The sequence below is a fragment of the Rhinatrema bivittatum genome, chromosome 9 (genome assembly GCF_901001135.1).
Source record: "Rhinatrema bivittatum chromosome 9, aRhiBiv1.1, whole genome shotgun sequence".
NCBI lineage: Eukaryota > Metazoa > Chordata > Amphibia > Gymnophiona > Rhinatrematidae > Rhinatrema > Rhinatrema bivittatum.
Genome location: NC_042623.1, coordinates 190093463 through 190114483, shown reverse-complemented (window position 1 = coordinate 190114483; position 21021 = coordinate 190093463). Strand labels below are relative to the sequence as shown.

The window sequence follows — 21021 nt, the reverse complement described above, 5'->3', positions numbered from 1 at the left end:
CTGGGGGGGGGAGGGAATCAGATCGTGGCGGTTTTGTTTTTTTTAAATATTGTGTAAATCGGGGGAGGGCGGGAAAACTGACACACTAAAACATCCCTAAAACCCACCCCGACCCTTTAAAATAAATCCCCCACCCTCCCGAACCCCCCCAAAATGTCTTAAATTACCTGGGGTCCAGTGGGGGGGTCCCGTTGTGATCTTCCACTCTCGGGCCACGAGTGCGTTAATAGAAAATGGCGCCGGCACTACCTTTGCCCTGTCATATGCCGTACGGCCGGCGCCATTTTGCGATATGGCCGGCGCCATTTTCCAAAATGGCGCCGGCCGTACGGCAACACGATTCAAGTGCAGGAGGTCATTCCCGGACCCCCGCTGGACTTTTGGCAAGTCTTGTGGGGGTCAGGAGGCCCCCCCAAGCTGGCCAAAAGTCCCTGGGGGTCCAGCGGGGGTCCGGGAGCGATCTTCTATGCTCGTGACGTCGGGGACAGGAAGCAAAATGGTGCCGGCGCCATTTTCTATCAACGCACTCGTGGCCCGAGAGTGGAAGATCACAACGGGACCCCCCCACTGGACCCCAGGTAATTTAAGACATTTTGGGGGGGTTCGGGAGGGTGGGGGATTTATTTTAAAGGGTCGGGGTGGGTTTTAGGGATGTTTTAGTGTGCCGGTTTTCCCCCCTCCCCCTCCCCCCCCCCCTTCCCCCGATTTACGATTTTTGATGATAAATTGGGGGGAATTCCTATCAAATATCGCCTCTAACGATTTTTGACGATTTAAAATATATTGGACAATATTTTAAATCGTCAAAAAACGATTCACATCCCTACTACCCCAAACCAAAAAATACCTGATACTTCACTTTCAATGCAAATCCAGCATAACTCTCTGCTTCAACGGCAGGGGAGGAAGTTTAACACTTTACGCATATCCAGCATAGTCCTCTGCTTCAACGGCAGGGGAGCAAGACTGATACTTCACTTTCAATATATAGCCTGCATGGCTCTCTGCTTCAACGACAGGGGAGAATGAAGAAAGGTTGATCTATATTCAGGCAACAATCAACAAGAACTGAATTACACAGTCTGAATAAACAGATAAGCATGGGTGTAGCTTGCTTATTGTGGTGGTTAATACCCCTAACTAAATTAAGCTATTTCACTTAGATGCAGTTCCAACACTGCTCTCTACGTTAATGGTGGGGGTGGAAGGGAAATAGAATAAAAAAAGGTTACTAAGAGCCAAGAGAAACAGATAAGTATGTGTGAGAAAAAAAAAGTGCGAAGCTGGCTGGGCAGACTGGATGGGCCGTTTGGTCTTCTTCTGCCGTCATTTCTATGTTTCTATATGTAAAATTTAATTTTCAAATGTACACAGATAGTCTTTGCCCCCGCTCCTCCATCCACAGAAGCAGCTTGCGCAAGGGGGCAGGGGCACTTTTTGTTTCTGCACCCCTACCTTTCGTCCAGTTGTTCAAAGACTGTGTACCTGGGCAGTTTCTGTCTGAACGTTAGCTAGGAGGGCCACCTTCCACCTAGGCAGGAAATAATCTGCCAGGACTTTTAAAAGCATTTGGCCTAAGCCCGAGCACCGGAAGAAGCAGGCCCGTAGCTGATGCAGCCCGAGACCTGCAGGGCTCTCTAGGTTCTTGTGCTGGCTTTTTTTTTAAATGAAGTTACAGCCTGGTTTTGAGATTTAGGAAAGGCACAGAGGATAGAAACCACACCCATGCATATCACATCACGTAGTCGACATTTAAAAAAAACAAACCCAAAGGTTTTATGCAGCAGGATCATCAGTTTGTGCTAAAAGTGACAGGAATGCTCCTCTTTAATAACTCGGGCCTTACATGGTACAAATATAAGAATAAAGCTGGGCGCCGTTTCCTGGCTCAAGGTCACAGGGCTCCAGTGGCACTCGCAGACCAGAGTTGGAGGAGGCTCTTGAAGATGAATATACAAACGGTTTAAGCTTAACCTTGGTGTGGGTTTGATGGGAAATGTAGATTTCCCCGAGATTTGCTGGGAAGATTAGTTGCTTTTCCTTTCCGGTGTGGGTTTGGAGGAAATCATTGCAGATCCAAAAAAAAAAAACCGCAAGCTGGTGCACCAACTGGAATAAATCCATGGCAGATATTCCCAGGACCTGGTTTGCTTTGATGACCCCCTTTGATGGGAGGGGGGTCATCAAATTGTTTTGACAAATCCCCTCACATCTTTTTTGTGTGCGTTAATTGAATCAAGTGACAAACCTTTTTTTTATTTTTAAAGAGATTCACCCGTCTTTACCGTTGAGGATTTGTAAACAACCAAAAAATATTGAAAGATGCAGTGGAGTAAGACCCAAAGGAAAATCAGTGAACTCCACCTAAAATAAAATCAGTACCTCCCCACAGAATTGATTACAGCCAGATTATTTTTCTAGGAGGAAATGAGCTCGGACCATGCTGGGCAAATAACCACAGTCTTCAAGCCAGCTTGCTGCAAGCATCGCTCAATAAAACCTCCTCCAGTCCATAATTAGGGACTAACATAAAGCCTTATAATCTGATATCCCACCGTTACCGATGAGCATAAATGGTAAGGCTTAACGAGTTTATGTAAGTTATTCACAAAAGTGTTCTAAAATGCCGGCGTGCACGTGTTTGGCCGGAAGCTGCATCAGGGCATCAAATTGGTTTCTGCGTAGGAGTGAACTGCGTAGGCGCTAAAGGGTAATTTTAACAAATTCCGGGTAAGAGTTGCTGTACCCCAAACTACAGGCAACTTCAAAAAGGAAACATTAAAGAGATTCAGGTTCATGCTATTGCTGGATACAGTGCAGCACCCAAGGGGGCTTCCGTCTTCCTTAAGATGCAGGCCTGGTACCAAAGGTCTAATAGTTTTACCAGCATGGAGCTTATTGCATGTGGTACCCTGCCAACCGTACTCGGGGGTCTTAAAAGCACAGAGTCCCACGGGAGATCCCCCTGTTCTCCCTCCCACAAAAGAACTATGCGCGCTGCGGTAGCCGAGCTGAGCGGGTGGCACCGCAGGCAGGGAACGGTTGCTGTATATGTATGGGGAAAACCGCGGAGGGCACAGCAGCTCTTTCGAGAGAACACAGACTGGGGAAAGGGGTGAGCGCCGAAATCCTAGCACAAAAAAAAAAGAAACCAGGACGTCGGGTGTCACAAGATACTACAGTTATTGCATGCAAAAACTTCCATCGAAATTCAGACAAAATGCTAGCCGAGAACCCTTCTAGCAGTTGGTGCAAGCGGATAGAATTACACACTATAAACAGGGACAAAAGTGCCTTTGTGCTTTTTAGAAACGAAATGGGTATAAATCTAAACTTGTACATTGCCTTAATAGTACTCTTCATGGTCTGATCTGTGTGACTTACCTAATACACTTTTTTTTTTTTTTTTTTAAATAAATTATGACCCCGTTTTGAACACCGGCCAGTTCTTCTGTAAATGCAGATGGTGTGAGACGTGTCTGAGCAGACCATGCTGGGAACTGAAGAGAGATTGCTACAAATTCCTCCTAAATCGTGGAAGAATTACATTTTGCTAGTACAGAGTAGGATGCAGGCCTTTCTAACTCAAAGGATAAAAACTGCTGGGTCCATGGTTTTGTTTGTTTGTTTTTTTTTAACTTAATGTAAATGAGCAAATAACCTCCCCCCCCCCCCCCCCCCCCCCCCAGTTGTCATACTAGATAGAATCTGAATTTTGGACAATTTTGGGTTGCCAGCCCTTCCCTAGGAATTAGCATCTGAAATTCATCCAAATACTTCACATACCTGCCCTGTTTGAATCTATTTATTAACTTGTCAAATCAATGTTTTGAGGAGAGAGTCAAGCATAAACGAAATCCATTAATGTCCATGAGTGTCTGGATGATTAAGCCCACAAACTCCATGACAGCTGTGAACCCAGTGTTGAATCTGTGGACCTTTGATCTAGGGTGAGATTGGCTCTGCCCACAGGGAGGAGCCCTGCAGGTTCTCACTGCAAGCAGGCAGGCCCAGGGTGAAGCAGAGACCCGTCTGGAGCTTCAACTTTGCCAGCCCATGTTCCCCCTCGGGTTGAGCCTTTGGGTGCCGGGGCTGGCAGGACTTAGGTGAGAGGGTCTCTGCTGATGACCAGGGACGTGGTCCAAGGCCAGGCTAAGGCTGCAGCCAGGTGGCGGTGAGGTGTATCGAAAGCCCAGGAGAAGGTCAGAACCATATATGTCCGTCCGAGGGAGAGGAAGATAGGGCTGGAGCAGGCTGGGCAGGTGAAGACGGGAAGAGGCTGGATGCAACGTGCACTACAGAACATAGGAAGACATGTTGCGGAGGCAGACTGCATCGGGGGAGCTGCCCTATTATAGGGTGAAGATGATGACATATTCAGTAGGCGCCATGGGGACTTTCCTGCCGTGGTCACTTGAAGATGTCCGATGGGCGTGCATGCGCCTAAGGGGCGCAGGAAGGGGTGGAAGCCAGTGGCCTCCTGCCGTGAGAGGGGTCGGCAGTGTCCAGCTGTGTCAGGTATACAAAAGAAGGAGATAGATCTCAAGTCCTATAAAAATTCTTTATTGCATTGGACGTCCAATATAATGACTTGAGATCTATCTCCTCCTTTTGTATACCTCACAGCCTTGATAGATCAACTTCCTTTTTGGATTTTTTGGGTCCAGCTGTGTCAGGGACAGCAACGGCCAGCTGGAGCCTGCTGGCCACGAAGGTGAGGGCCGTGGCTCATGGGCTCTCTCCGTGTACTGTCAAACGCAACACTCAGTCGGACGTTCACACATTTCCCCATGAACCAAGTTTGTCAGAAGTGTGGGAAATTCAGTTCAAAAACGAACTTATTCGCCTAACCTTCCTTTTCCTGTGATCCATTTTAGAGACAATTGGTGAGAGTGTCGTTTCTTCCTTAAATTAGCAAGTTTTGTCTTCTTAGGAACTGGGTGGCTTAGCCAATTAGTGCAGAACGAAAGTTTCACCTCTGAGCTACCAGTTCAAATCTGCCTCAGGTTGGACATGTCCAAAAGCCTTAATACTGAAGGCCGTTCAGTGGCCTATATATGAACCGGGCCATCTTTGGTGCTGGAAATGCACTGAGTGGGAACAGCGCCTTCCTTGGCTAGCGGGGTTGGGGGGGTGGGGGATTCCAGCTCAGTGCCAGAGTGCTTTGGACGGTGGTACCTCAATCTCCCAGGGTGAGGGAAGTGCCCCCTTTAAAAGTGCCGCTACACCCTTAAAGCAGTGGCACAGATTGCGCACTCATGAAACCGGACCGATGCATGAAATGACTTGGAGTGGGTTTTACAAAACAGGTTTAACGGGCTAACCTTGAGACTTAGTTGGTTAAATCTCACCATTTAAAAATGCCCCTCATCCTTCATAAGTTTAGCTGGTTAAAAGGGCATGGCAAGAGGCGTGGTTAGGTTAGGGATGAAAATTAACTGGCTATCGCCGATTTTTGTGTGCTAGCAGGTGAATTTAGCCAATCAACTCTGAATGGGAAAAAAAATATATAGCAGGTCTAAATCTAGCCAAATTGTTTTGCCTAGATTTAGGGAAATCTTTTGCTGCAAACCTTGCAAGCTAGGCTTGGCTGAAAAGTTATCTTTACCTCTCAGTGGCGCTTTGAAAATTTTGCTTTTTAGTGCTTTTAATCCAATTTACGTTTTTTTTTTTTCTGGCGCTTTTTTGTGCGGCCTCACGGTTCTGCTGTGCAATCATTCAGCCCTCCTGGTCGCTTGTGTTCATGCAGTAAATGCCAGCGTGCCAGGAGCGTGTGGGAACCTCCTCATCAGCCCATCGGATTGCTTGAGGTCCAAATTCAGCAGCATTTAGATGACGTTATCTGGCTAAATGAATATTTGGGCATTGAGCAGGCTAATCTGGCTAAGTCTGTTGGAGTCAAAGAGCTGACCTAAAATTAGCTGGCTATATTCAATAGAGCGACTGCACTACTGAATGCACCTCCAACGTTAGCCGGCTAAGTTTATCTGGGTAATTTTGCTATCCAGATTGTGCCTGAATATGGACCGCTTTGCAGCTATTTTCTTTTTAGCCTGGATTTCGGCCAAAGAGAAGCGTCTATGAGATTGTGCTGATCTCAGTATGGCTATTGTGGTTTATATGGCTGCTGTGTGGGTGTGTTTTTTCCATCTCACCCACCCCTTTAAAACTCGGAAACGGGTATCAGGTAGGAGTCTGAAAAATTTGGGGGCACAGAGGGTCTCAGGCAGGGTCATGGCCTTTGAAGGAAACAGTTGGGAGGTAATTATCGAGGGTTTTGTGTGGCGGAGAAACACACGTGTGAGAGATTGAATAGGAATAGTAATATTTATTTCTTACACGCCTTTTACCGCCACAGGTGTCCAAAGTATAATACAACACAATATGCAAGGAATAAAGATGACAACAAAAGACCCATCCTCATTGTCCAAAAACAAAACCTCCATTAAATCCTCATCCGTGGCTTTTTTTTTTTTCATAACCACGTAATCACCCACATAACCACCCACCCACCCATTTTGCAGGACCAAATCAGCCTCGTAGCATAACAACCTTCTGGAAATGCCTGGACAAATAACCACGTCTGAAGGTGCTGCTTAAAAAAAAAAAAAAGCCAAAATCTCCAAACAGAAGGCAACTCCTTAAGCAGCGGAAGAGAAAAGCCCTCTCTCTCTGATCTCAGTCGATGGGATACCTGTCCAGGTTTGCATACTGGGATGTCACAAACAACTTGAAACCATGAAGGAGCTTGACCAGCAACTTGCCCTAAAAGCAAGTGCTCCTGTGTTAAACTGCAGTCAGTGCTGCGCTGGCGACCGGCAGAGAGACTTCAACGGTGCGCTCGCTCCACGGGTGACTGAGGGGGCAGGCTCCTTGGGCTAGCAGATTTTCTCTACAGAGGTGCCAAGTATGTTTTCCCCCCTTGGATTTCTCTGCTCCTGCGCTTGCCGGGAATCGATAGGCTCCAGATGAAACCTTGGCTGGGTTGCAGCTGTCAAAGACAATGCATGCTGGAGGATTAATGGTGGATTTATAATTATATCCATACCTGGGAACTTTTGAGTTGTGGTCACCCTGAGGTTGCTGTTGATTAGCAGAAGGCAGGGTGGGGGAGAGGAATGGAATAATATATATATATCAGCTTTCTCTCGTCCACCAGAGCTTTCTCTCTTCCACTGCTCCCCCCCCCCCCCACCCACCTAATCCACACTTTCTTTTTCTCTCGCCCATCACCATCACCTGTCCCCCCCCCCTCCTGAAATGACCCAGCATACTTCCCCTTTATCTCCTCCTGACTCCAGCGCTCTCTTTGCTCCCATCCCCTATAAGTCTCAGCTCCATGACTTCTGCATGCTCACTCTACCCTTGGATGAGTCAGTCCCAAGTCCTGGAATCACAGCTCCGTCTGCTGCGATTTACACAGCAGACGGAGCTTTGTGTATATCACAGCCCCTCACCATTATCTCCCCACATTGCAGTGCGTACTCCAGGCTCACACCACTTCTCCTGTTCTCTGCAGGCTTACTGAGGAAGGGGAGGGGCTGAGCTGTGTACAGAGAGGCCCTGAGATTTCTAGTGTTATATCTATATATCTATATACAGAGACGTAAAAGGAGGCTTTGTAGCATAGGACCTCCTCCTTCGAGTCTCTGCTTGGCTTGCCATTCCGACGTTCGTCCCACTCCATGGGAGGTTGAGGGATGTGGGCAGCCTGGCAGGTTGAGCAGCCTCTGTAGGCTAGGCCTCGCCAAGAGGCTTTTTCATTGCACGCCGCGTGGTAGGCCGCAACAGTGTTTTGTGTGCTTTCTAAGGCTGCTCTCTATAGGTTTGGCATGTGCATCTAGCTGTGCATCCAGGTTGTGCATCCAGTTTTTGGATGCTTAGTCGGGCCTTGTATTCGGTGCGTCTAAGTTAAGCAGCACCTTAAATGGCCTCATGCTTACCTGTGCGCTTAAATTATTACGGCACTTATTTTTAGGACGCCTAAATTTTAGACATCTAGGCATTGGACGCACAGGTGTCAGATGTCTAAATGTTGGATGCCTAATTTTTTGGATGCCTAGGCTTTTTCGATATAAAAAAAAAGCTAGATGCATGCCTCCGGCTGCCGCTCAAGCGCTCTGTTGGCCTTAATAGCACCTATGCTCCAAAAAGAAAACCTAAGCGCCTTTCTGTTTGCACTGCCTGTCATATTCGGGCATCTTAGCTAGGAGTGCCTGCTAACTTGTGCCAGCATTGTTTGGAGGCTCAGGGAGAATTATCCTCCTCTGATTTCACTAAGCCTGGTTCTTCCCAGCTGGATATGGACTTGGGTCAAGACGCCTAAGGTCAGGTGCCTGATTTTGAAGCCCCCTGACTGGTTCCTCAGCAGGGGATGGTTGCTCAGTGACTGCGCCTCAAGTGCCTCCAGGATGATTGATCCTACGTTTTCATGGGTAGAGCTTTTCCAGGGATCGCAATCCTTTATCCAGGTGCAATCTTTAGCCCTCTCTAATACTCCTAGGGTAGTTTGCAGGTCCAGGACCTACTATTAAGTGCCAGAGTACTTCTACAGCAGCAGCAGGACTTCCCGATGGAGGCCCGGGTGGCACAGATGATGATGCAGATCCTGACTGTCTTGAGGATGGTAATTCCTCCAGGATTAGCAAAGTATAGAACTATGCTATGGTTCTTTCATAGAAATGAACTGCCAGCTCTGATTTCCCAAACCTTGAAAATGCGCGGAGTTCCTGCGGCGGACGCTGTGTCTGAAGCCAAAGAGATGGAGGTCATTCAAGAACTGATTGATTTTGAGTGGGTATCTCCAGAGGCTAATTTAAAGGGGGTCAGGTTTTGAAAGGCCTGTATCCTCTGGATCCAGTGGCAAGAGAGTGTTTGTTTTCTGAAGGTAACTGCACTTGTGTGTGCAGTCTCCAAGTGGACCTCTATTCCAGTGGAAGGAGGAGTGCCCTTGAAGGGTGCGCATGATAGAAGGATTGAGACTATCCTTAAGCAAGCATTTGATGCAGTGGCAATGACCGTGCAGATCACTTTTTGTTGTTCCCTGGTGGCTCGCTCTTGTTTGCTTCTCTCCCAGGAGGTCGATGACTCTGGGGTGATATCCAGAGCAGTTATGGAGCCCGCTGCTCCTTTCTTTTTGGTAGATGAGGGCTGTGATTTGGTCTGCTCTTCAGCCAGAGGAGTGACTTCCAGGTGTCAGTTATGGCTGAGAACTTGGTCGGCCGATGCGACCTCCAAAGCAAATCTCACCAAATTGCCCTTTAAAGGCTCGCTCTTATTTGGGAGCGAGTTTAAGTGGGGCAAATCTCCGGTTCCTCGTTTGCCAGAGAATAAGAAGCGGATGCCTCACTCTTTTTTAACAATAGAGGTCTTACTAGAAGATCCAGACATTTTCGTCCCTGTGGAGGAACGACCTTTGAGAGGACTCGACCTTTTGGTAGGTCTCAGTACTTTCATCCCCGACAGCCAAGAAGGGACATGAGTTTGGGTAGTGGAACCTCCCAACCCTCCAAATGAAAGTTTGCTGACCCACCCCCGGGAACAGGGGGACACCTCTCTCTCCTATCAGAGGTGGGTCGAGATCACATCGGATCAATGGGTCCTGGAGGTGATACGAGAAGGATATGTGCTGGAGTTTCACAGTGTTCCTCGGGATGTGTTCATGGTCTCTCCCTGCAGAAGAAGCAGGCAGTGGAGGATACATTGGCAAGGCTCCTCAGTCTGAGGGCAGAGGTTTCCGGTGCCCATGTCTTAAGAAAATACGGGGCGATATTCAGTTTATTTCATTGTCCCATCCTGGTGTCAACCATCATCTGTGGATGATGCATTTTCACATGGAAACATGGTGCTCAGTAATAATGGCTGTATAGTTGGGGGATCTGTCCAAGGCAAATCTTTATATTCCCATCCAACTAGAGCATCAATGCATTCTGGGGCTCGCGGTTTTGGGATGCAATTATCAGTTTGGGCCCTGCCCTTTGGGCTGGCCACCACCAAAGAACCTTTTACAAGGTAATGGTGGGAGTGGCAGCAGAACTGAGAGAGAATGGGATCCTTGTATACCAGTATTTGGACAACTGGCTGATTCGAGCAAAGTCGTTGGAAGAGAGCAAGGTGATCTCCTTGTTGCAGAGCTCAACTGGGTGGTGAACCTGGCCAAGAGCAGTCTTCAGCCTGCTCAGTCATTGGAATACCTCAGGGTTCTGTTTGACATGAAGCAGGGCACAGTTTTCCTGCCAGAAGCTCAAATTCAAAAGTTGATGAAACAGCCATGTCGTTGTATACTCTGCAAGTATTTGGCTTAATGGCGGCGATCCTGGAAGTGGTCGCATGGGCGAGGGCATGTATGCGGCCTCTTCAGCACTCCCTACTGTCTCAGGACTATTCGATTCAGCTCCTCCTGCCAATAGAAGTCTCCTCCCATCTGAAGTGGTGAGCTGCAGGCGGATCAACTAAGGAAAGGAATTTCCTTAGCACTACCGGATTGGCTACTACTGACCACAGATACGAGCCTCCTTGGTTGGAATCTCATTGTCAGGAGCTGATGGCGCAAGGGCGCTGGAATGCAGAGGAATCTATCTGGAATATCAATTGGGTGGAAGCCAGGGCAATCCGATTGGCATGCTTGCATTTCTGTGACAAGCTGCAGGGTCGGTCAATCCGGATAATGTTGGACAATATAATGACTGTGGCTTACATCAATCAGCAGGGAGGAACCAAGAGCCAGCAAGTGTCGCTGGAAATAGATCAGCGTTTGCAGTGGGCAGAAGTGCAACGCCATATGATCTCAGTTTCACACATAGCAGGAAAAGACAATGTAAGAGCAGACTTCTCAGCAGGGAGAGTCTGGATTCTGGAGAACAGGCATTGTCAGATGAGGCATTTCAGCTGATTATGGATTGCTGGGGGTTCTCCATTTCTTGACCTGCTGGCAACTTTTCACAAATGCAAAAACTCCACGATTCTTCAGTTGCATGAGAGATCCAAAGTTGTCGTTGATCGATGCCCTGGCTGGAAGACAAGTTGCTGTATGCCTTTCCTCCATGGCCCATGCTGGGCAGATTGATCTGAAGGATAGAATGCCATAGAGAAATGGTGCTCTTGGTTACTCCAGATTGACGTAGAGGCCGTAGCATGCAGATTTGTGGCAACTCCTGGGGGACTCACCCCTTTGACATCAGGCGCACAGGAACCTGTTAAGGCAGGGTCTGGTTCTTCACGAAGATCTGAGTCATTTGGTCTTACGGTATGGCCCTTGAGAGGTCTCACTTGCTGAAACGTTGATACTTGGTGGAAATGATTTCCACTTTGTTTAGAGTTAGAAAGTTCTTCACTTCCTTGGCCTGTGTGTGGGTTTGGCAAAGTGTTTGAGGCCTGGTGTGAGGATCGAGGAACTCTTCCTCATTTGGCCAAGACCCTGCTCATTTTGGAACTTTTGCAGGATAGCTTGATAAAGGGTTTGGCCCTTAATTCCTTAAAGGTACAAGTAGTGGCTCCCGCCTGTTTCAGGGGCCAGGAAAATGGTGGTTCCTTCTCAGCTCGTCCTGATGTGGCCTGTTTCTTGAAAGGACTGGAACATTGTCATCATTCCTTGCGGTTCCGGTACCCTTATGGTCTTGGATTTCTTAGTGAGTCCTACGTTTAGACTGAAGTGTAACATGTCCTTGTGGTTACTGATCTTGAAAAAGGTGTTCTTGTGACTATTGGTTCTGTGTAGAGAATTTCCGAACAGCTGGCTTTGTCTTGCCATGAGCCATTCCTCCTGGTGACTCCAGGGGCGATTCAGCTATGTGCTGTTTCTTCTATTTGTACCAAAGGTAGTCATTGAATTTCACTTGAATCAGTCCATCTCCCTGCCATCTCTGGACAGAGAGAAATATGTAGAGGAGTCTTGTCTTTTGTGATCTTTGGATGTCAAGAGATACATACTCCAGTATCTGGAGGTTATTGAGCCTATTTGTCCTTCATTGTGGTACTAAACAAGGAGAGCTTGCCTTGCGGGCTACAATAGCTCACTAGATTAAGGAGGTAGTCATGGCACCATACCTTGGTGCTGGCAAGCCGTTACCTAGTCAGGTTAGGGCTTATCCCACTAAGGCTCAGATGGTGTCATGAGTGGAAGTTAGGTTGCTTTTTCCTGTCAACATTTGCTAAGCTGCAATGTGGTCCTCCTTGCACACTGTTTCCAGGTATTATTGTCTGGATGTGCAGGCCCAGGAGGATGCAGCCCTTACACAAGTGGTTTTGACAGGATCACGGGCAGCCTCTCACCCTATCTGAGAGCTTGGGTCATCCCACTTGTTCTGGATTCATCAGACTGGATACTAATAAATGAGAAATTACTACTTATTTATTTATTTATTTTTCTATACCAGTTTTCGAAAAACATCATATCGGTTTACACAGAAAACAAGTACAATAAAATCCATCAGTATAAAATAAAACAGAGCATACACATCTTACATAAAAATATATAAACAATGTTCATAGAAAATTCAATAAAATAAAATATAAATAAAAGACTCAATAAAATAGTAAAACAATAAAATACTAAACGAAAGCAAAAGAGGATAATTTCCTTTTCTTTAGGACAGTCAGATGAATCCAGCTTTCTTCCCTTGGCTGCCGAATGCTTGCACTATGGTTCTTTGTGTGACTATGTGTTACAGGGATTACTGATAAGTGTTAGTCCAATCTCTAGACTAGTGTTAATAGTTCTGTTTTTGGAGCTCAGTGTTTCCTGTTGGCTGAGTATTGACATGGTTATCTGTTTTTTGGGGTTTTTTTAAAATTATTTATTTCTGCATTTTCATAATTCATTTACAAACATTACATAACAGAAATATTTGTAATACATCCAAATTTTTCCAAAAAATAAATATATATTTCTATTTATTCCCAGGGAAATCAATTTATACATGAGCGATAAAACTAGGAAAAATTCTTATTACTGAGAAAAGTTAATTACTCCCTTTTCTCAGTATTCAGAGATAAACAGCAAGAACTTTACTATGCTCCTATCCAATTCCCACACTATGGGGATGGGAATCCAAAAACATCTGTAATTGAGATATTTCATGAAACACATATCTTTGATCTAAGTGTTTTAACTCACATCTACAGGGGAATTTTAGTATAAATTCAGCCCCCCTTTTAAGAATTTCAGGTTTTAATTTCAGAAACTCTTTTCTCAACTGAGTTGTCCTTGACAAATCAGGGTATATCCAGACTTGCTGTCCGTGAAACTTTTCATGACGATGTCTGATAAATAAACGGAGAACAAAAACGTCACTAAAAGTGTCCCCCTAGTATGAATATCAGTGCTTATTGTTGTTTCTAAAACTTCAGTTAGTGCAGACAGATGTGCCTATTAATCTTTCTCAACCTGATTTTCTCTATTTAACCTTACCAGCAAATAATAGGTTTTCGATAATGCTGGCAATGATTGTTGTGGAATTTTCAAAATATTTTGTAAGTATTCTTTAAGCATTTCAACTGGTAATATTTAATTCTGTATAGAACATAAGAACATAAGAAATTGCCATGCTGGGACAGACCAAGGGTCCATCAAGCCCAGCATCCTGTTTCCAACAGAGGCCAAAAACCAGGCCACAAGAACCTGGCAATTACCCAAACACTAAGAAGAACCCAGGCTACTGATGCAATTAATAGCAGTGGCTATTCCCTAAGTATAATTGATTAATAGCCATTAATGGACTTCTCCTCCAAGAACTTATCCAAACCTTTTTTGAACCCAGCTACACTAACTGCACTAACTACCTTCTCTGGCAACAAATTCCAGAGCTTTATTGTGCGTTGAGTGAAAAAGAATTTTCTCCGATTAGTCTTAAATGTGTTACTTGCTAACTTCATGGAATGCCCCCTAGTCCTTCTATTATTCGAAAGTGTAAATAACCGAGTCACATCTACTCGTTCAAGACCTCTCATGATCTTAAAGACCTCTATCATATCCCCCCTCAGCCGTCTCTTCTCCAAGCTGAACAGCCCTAACCTCTTCAGCCTTTCCTCATAGGGGAGCTGTTCCATCCCCTTTATCATTTTGGTTGCCCTTCTCTGTACCTTCTCCATCGCAACTAAATCTTTTTTGAGATGCGGCGACCAGAATTGTACACAGTATTCAAGGTGCGATCTCACCATGGAGCGATACAGAGGCATTATGACATTTTCCATTCTATTAACCATTCCCTTCCTAATAATTCCTAACATTCTATTTCCTTTTTTACTGCTGCAGCACACTGAGCCGACGATTTTAAAGTATTATCCACTATGATGCCTAGATCTTTTTCCTGGGTGGTAGCTCCTAATATGGAACCTAATATCGTGTAACTACAGCAAGGGTTATTTTTCCCTATGTGCAACACCTTGCACTTGTTCACATTAAATATAGGAAAGTTAACAATCCTAAGATTAGAGTATCTCAAAGAGTTTTCAAAAAATTCCATTTTTTTTGCATTAATTATTTCTGTTTTAACAAAATTATTTTGAAGTGTTTCAACTTTATCCAGCCTTTCTTCATTTACTAGTACTTTACTATTGCATAGAGAAACAGTATTTTCCATTTCTGATATTCTTTGATGGTACATAGCTGTATTCTGAGTTAATTTAGTAATCGCCTTTTCCAGAGATTTTATCGCCAACCATAATGTGATTATGGAATTTGATATGTATTAAATTCTAATTTTTTTCTGGATTCCTCCTTATCCCCTATGGAAACACCTCCACTCCTCAATCCATCTCCAATAGTAATATTTATATTATCAAGGCCCTCGTCTAACTTGAGAGGGCCTTGGAGGAGAAGTCCATTAATAGATTTTTAGTACATGGTGGGGAGGGAGTTGTAGGAGTACCGGGGCTTAAAGAGATGGCTTCAGCCTGTGGATTAGCTTCTCGCTCCGAAGCATTATCCACTGCGGCTCCTTCCTCCGGTTTGCCTGCTGCTGCCGCCATAAAAAAGGAAGAAATTTGAAGCTGAGATGTACTGGAAAAGGGAGTCGATGCTTGCATTTCCCTTATCCGTACCTTCCTTTTTGTATGAGGCATACCATAAAGTTCATATAGTAATCAAACCCTGCTTCAACGGCAGGGGAGAGAGACTGATACTTCACGCATATCCAGCATAGCTCTCTGCTTCAATGGCAGGGGAGAGAGACTGATACTACATGCATATCCAGCATAGCTCTCTGCTTCAATGGCAGGGGAGCGAGACTGATACTTCACGCATATCCAGCATAGCTCTCTGCTTCAACGGCAGGGGGAATGAAGAAAAGTGGATCTATATACAGACAACAACCAACAAGGACTGAATTATAGTCTGGGTAAACAAATAAGCATGGGTGTAGCTTGCTTATTGCGGCAGTTACAACCCCTAACTAACTAAGCTAGATATTTCACTTAGATGCAGTTCCAACACTACTCTCTACATTAATGGTGGGGGTGGAAGGGAAATAGAACCAAATGGTTACTAAGAGCCAAGAGTAACAGATAAGTATGAGAAAAAAAAAGTGTGAAGCTTGCTGGGCAGACTGGATGGGCCGTTTGGTCTTCTGCCGTCATTTCTATGTTTCTAGGTTTCTATGGTATTTCTATTGTTATAGCAATTGAAACCTTGGGGTGGAGGTTAGAGGCGGAAGAGGTAGAAAAAATGTTTTTTACTTACTAGTTTCTAAGTTCCGCTTCCTTTTTTAGGCAAAGATTCTTCAATTTCTCATAGTTCCATCAAAGCCGTGATGTCGGCTTTGCTCTGTGTCCATCTGCTGGTGGAAGTGCATAACCCACTTGTTCGGGATTTATCTGACTGTCCTAAAGAAAAGGAAATTATCAGGTAAGTAGTAATTTCTCAATACCTGTGCAGACAGGACAGAAATTGCTAGGCCCAAGAAAAAAAAAATGTCTCTAGTGAAGTGTTTCTATTCTTCAGTTTCCAGCTACTCAACAGCCTGGATCCAGAGCCAATCTCCTGCCAAAACCTGGAAAAATGTTCTTTCCTGTAAACTTGCTGTAGATAATTTATAGCACAGCAATGTCCGTGGATTATATTCATCCCATTGCACGATCTTAAGTTTCAGTGCCTGGATATCACGGTTTTTTTGGATTGTTGTTAATTTCTGTTGGCGGAGGAGCATCTTGGGAGTGTTTTGAGACCGTGCTGCATTTGTGAAGAGGAAGCGCGAAGTGTCCAGGACAACGGTGCATGTCCCACACTCTCCATGGAACCGAAACGGAAGCCAGAGTGACTTCAATTCTTACCAGGGCTCAAGGGGGTCGGCCTACAATTCAGGGTGAAAATTTTCTGGGTCGTTTTATTCTCACCATTAGAAAAGAGCCAGTTCAGAACCTTTTCCTAACTCACCCTGACCCTTCCTCCAGAGGAGGAGGAAAGGGTGGGATTTGGGGGGGGGGGAGGACGTGACCTCTTGGAGCTGACCTTATTTCTGGCTCAGAGCTTAATCTGAAATGCCTCCCACGCCCAGTGTTCCTTGTGAGCTGTGTGCAGGCTGTGAGACGGGCACACACATGGAAAAACCAGCACGCACAAGAAAGGAGGAAAAAGGAACGGCGTCCCAGAGAACGCTGTGCACAAATTTGTGCAGCGCGTTGCACAGGAGGAGGCCTTTCTCGCCCACCAAAAATTACAGGGAACCTTGCCCATGTTTGGCCTGGGCACTGCTAAATTCAGCAGGCTTGCAGCGGTGCTGACATGTCTGGATGACTTAATTGGACTGAGGGAGGTCAAGTCCTAACAAAGTCACAGGAAGTGTTATTTCAGCCAACTCTGAAAAGCGTTTGTGACATGTTTAACCCACAGAGGAAACAGAGGGGCTGAGATTGCCCTCCTCTGCATTCCTGTTTGGAATGTGCTCAACTGTTTTCCTACAGATAAGCTCCAATAAACGCTCTTTTTTTTTTTTTTTACTGTGTTCCCTCTTGGGGTCCCAGGGCCCTGACATGGACCAGTCAAGGGAAAGAGCATCTGCTTTGTTTTGGGCTAGATTTGTTTCGTGAGTGACCCCCCCCCCCCCCCCTTTGTCTTTCTCTGCTTCCTGTTGCCCTGGCATTCAGGATTGGGAATTGGATCTAGGATCCAAGGCAGGTCACAGGTGACCTGCCCCCTCCATCTCTGCTTGCACTGCTTTGCTTTTTGATTATTCTGTCTTGCAAAGCGAAAAAAAACCCCTGATGATCCATCTGGCACGTACCCAGGCCTCACCACACTACCAGCCCTTTGGAAAGATCCTGCAGTACCGCTGCGTGTTGTCCCGGTTCGTCGTTCACATACATTTCTTATACCAGTGAGAGATGAAAATATTGCAGGAAAAAGTCCACTTACTAAGTTTCGTGCATTGCAACGTGAACCATTTTCCGTCACCTGGGGAGTAGTCACAACTGTAAAAACAGTGGAAATGTGATTGAGTGGCAGCTTGAGGGGTTGGCCCAAACCATGATCTGTGATTAGATAGCCTACCTCAACCTTGTTATTAACCCTGGAATGCAGCTGGTGCAGGAGGGGATTGTGGGCTTTCAATTGTAATGTAAACCCAGAAAATCAGAGTAAAAATGAAACGAGTAGGGTTGTTGTCATCTACCCCACTCTCCCCTCCCCCAGTTTGCTGGTTTTATATTATTGCAGTGGAATAAACCCATTTGTGGGTAAATACCCAGATTGGAGATGGGTTTAGGATCCATGATAGGGAACAATTTAATTGTGATCAGCTATCTAGTCGCAACTGCTCTTTCTGAAAATAGTTTAGTGGCGTGCTGGGAAAACATTTTCATTTTGTTGTTAGCGTGCACTAAAATGATTTAGCACTCATTAAAACTTTTTACAATTATAGTGTGCTGAAAAACAAAATAAAATGAAAGCATATCCTTAATACGTCTGCCAAGATACTGCATCACTCTGCCTTGCCTTTCCTTTTCAGAGATCTGTTTCTCTCATTGCTCTTATCTTTTATTTTATCCTCATTCGAGTCACCTAAGTGCTGAGGCTCTGCTAAACACAGTCCAGCTTCAGCCTACTCAAGAGGAGTAACTCTCTGTACACTGGAATATCACCACCAGGCAACTCTCCCTCTCATCTTTTCTCCACCAAAATGCTGTACTGTTCCAACGCAATAGTCTAGTTTTATCTCTGAATGCAATAAAGATTTGCGGCGAATCATATTTAGTCCTGACACCCTCTCTCCTTTTTTGTTTTCCATATTGTTTTCCAGTTGAACCAGTTGGACAAGGCAGCAGAAGCCGCGCATACGTTCTTCATGGCCAACCCGGAGCACATGGAGATACAGGAGAACCTGGAAAATTACAAAACCATGGCAGAGTCTAAGGGCATGCGCTTTACCGACCGAGAGCACCGACCACACATGGTGAGTAGGGGAAGCCGCCAAGGTCCTGTCTTCTTCCGCAGTTAGAGAGGTGCTTCTTGCATTTAAGGATGACAAAATCAAGCTGAGCCATTCTAATATGAAATGTCTCAGGAAATGACTCTCGTGCAACAAGAAGAACCTCTAGTCTTCTAAAGGTGTTTATTGCCATACTGGCTCTAGGAAAATATTAGGCCTGTAGAGATCACTATACCTTTTATTGGGCTGGCCAAATTTACAGGGTCATTCGTCAAAATGCCTTATGGCGTTGACGCCTGCGATAACATGTTAACGCCATAACGCACGCGACAATAACGCTAGCGCATGGCGCAAATGCAAATATTGGGGAGGGGCGGGATTAGGGAGGGATTTGGGAGGGATTTATGAAATGAGGGGCAATATCTCCCCGTTCGATAGCATAACTCATGCTATTGCACGGTTTTAATGCCGGAAATAACTACACTTTTTTTTCCTGGCGTTATGCTGTACGATATGACTGAAACGGCCGTAACACAATTCGCGATAAATTTTTCGAATTGCATTTCGGCCATTTCTGGGCTTCAGAGGGGTGAGGGAGTGGAGGAGAGATAGCGCCTCCTCCAACTATAAATATAACTATTTATATGCCTATAGGAGAGGTGTTATCCATGTGTTATTATAGCATTTTGACAAATCTAAGGGGTTAATTTGTTCCATGAAAAAATCTGCATGTTGTAATGTATTCCATTCATTACAGAAGGTGGAAGTAAGGCTAAATGACTACCAGCATGGTTAAAAGGTGAGGTGAGAGAGATAGCTAAAAGAACATCTTTCAAAAATGAAAAGGGATCCAAATGAGGAAAACAGTAAATGGCATAAGCAGTGGCAAGATAGATGCGAAGCATTGATAAGGAAGATAAAGAAATAACTTGACAAGAAGTTTGCTGTGGAAGCAAAGACTCCAAATAAAAACTTTCTTAGGCACATTCAAAGCAGTAACCCAGCAAGGGAGTCAGATGGACCACTAGATGATCAAGGGGTAAAAGGAGCACTTAGGAAAGGCCATAGGGGAGAAGGTTAAATAAATTCTTTGCTTCAGTCTTCACTGAGGAAGATGTAAGGCAGATACCCATGCCAGAAATGATATTTAAAAGTGATGATTCAGAGGAACTAAAACAAATTTCAGTGAATCTGGAAGATATAATATGGCAAATTGACAAGCTAAAGAGTAGCAAATTACAGGGAACAGATGGTATACATCCCAGAGTGCTGAAAGAACTGAGAAATGAAATTGCAGACCTACTGTTAGTCATTTGTAAACTATCTTTAGATTTATCTACAATACCTGAAAATTGGAGGGCTGCCAATGTAACACCAGTTTTTAAAAAAGGTTCCAGGAAACTACAGACCAGTGAGCCTGATAGAAAAAACAAAATTACTGAATGTATAGAGAGTCCTATTTTAATGGGACAAAGGCAGCATGGATTTAGCCAAGGCAAGTTTTGCCTTACTGATCTGCTACATTTTTTTGAAGATGTAAATAAATGTGGATAAAAGTGAGCCAGTCGATATAGTGTATCTGGATTTGTAGAAAGCATTTAACAAAGTCTTTCATGCAACACATCTGAGGAAGCTGAAAAATCATGGGATAGGAGGCATTCTCACAGGACAATCAGGATGGTAATTCTCACATATGGGTGACATCACAGGATGGAGCCCAATCATGGAACACTGTTGTCAAAGTTTCCAGAACTTTGACTGGCCCCTACTGGGCATGCCCAGCATGGCACTAATCCTGCAGCCAGCAGGGGTCCCTCTTCAGTCTTCTTTTTTCCGCGCAGCAGTAGCTTCGCGGTTAAGGAGCTCTGCAGAGATTCCTGACAGGAATTTTCCTCACGGAATTACTAAAAGTTAATTTGCCCCACAGGGGTCCCTCCTTCAACTTTTTCAAGTCGCAGTACTCCGGTAAGTTTTTACCCGTGCTCCATTGATTACTCAAGTTTGGCCCTCGCAGCCTACTGGCTGTCGACCGTACCGCGACTCAATTTTTTCCATGGCCATGGTTTTGGAGTTCCGTCAGTGCCCGGACTGTAATCGTACCATGTTTATCACAGACCCCCATAAAGTCTGTATAATGTGTCTTGGACGAGAGCACGATATCTTGACCTGCACCAAATGTGCCCTAATGACACCAAAAGGTCGCAAGCCCAGAATGGAGAAGATGGAACTTCTCTTCCGTGCTCAAACCCTGACTCCGTCCATTGCATCGACGTCGTCAGAATCGGCTCCGTCAACTTCGTGCCAGCATCGACCATTCGACGTTCGACAACTAACTGTGAATCCTGCAGGGTAAAAAAATCACAGCTGCATGCTCTGGTGTTCTGTGCGACGGGCATGCTCCCAAATAAAAACTTTGCTAGGTCTTACTTTCGGAGGAGGTCTTATATTTAGCAATTCAGCAAAACCTCTACTAGGTCTTATTTTCGGGGGATGTCTTATTTTCGGGGAAACAGGGTATAAGTTTTACTGATTTAGCCTAGTTTGAATGGGAAGGGTCTGGATGCCACCAGGATGCATAAACCTTCATTTTCAACACTTCAGCTACTGAGCATTATGTTCTCCAGTGAAGGGAAAGCTTCCTTTTTTACTTCTGATAGGCGTC

At 45.2% G+C, this 21021-nt stretch overlaps 1 protein-coding gene across 1 annotated transcript in view; it reads left to right on the top strand.

Moving 5' to 3' along the window:
* The window catches only part of P3H2 (prolyl 3-hydroxylase 2), a 191913-nt gene that overhangs the window by 119901 nt on the left and 50991 nt on the right, over positions 1-21021 (top strand). The window contains 1 exon segment of the mRNA XM_029615954.1: positions 18231-18383. Coding sequence (XP_029471814.1) covers positions 18231-18383 — 153 coding nt within the window.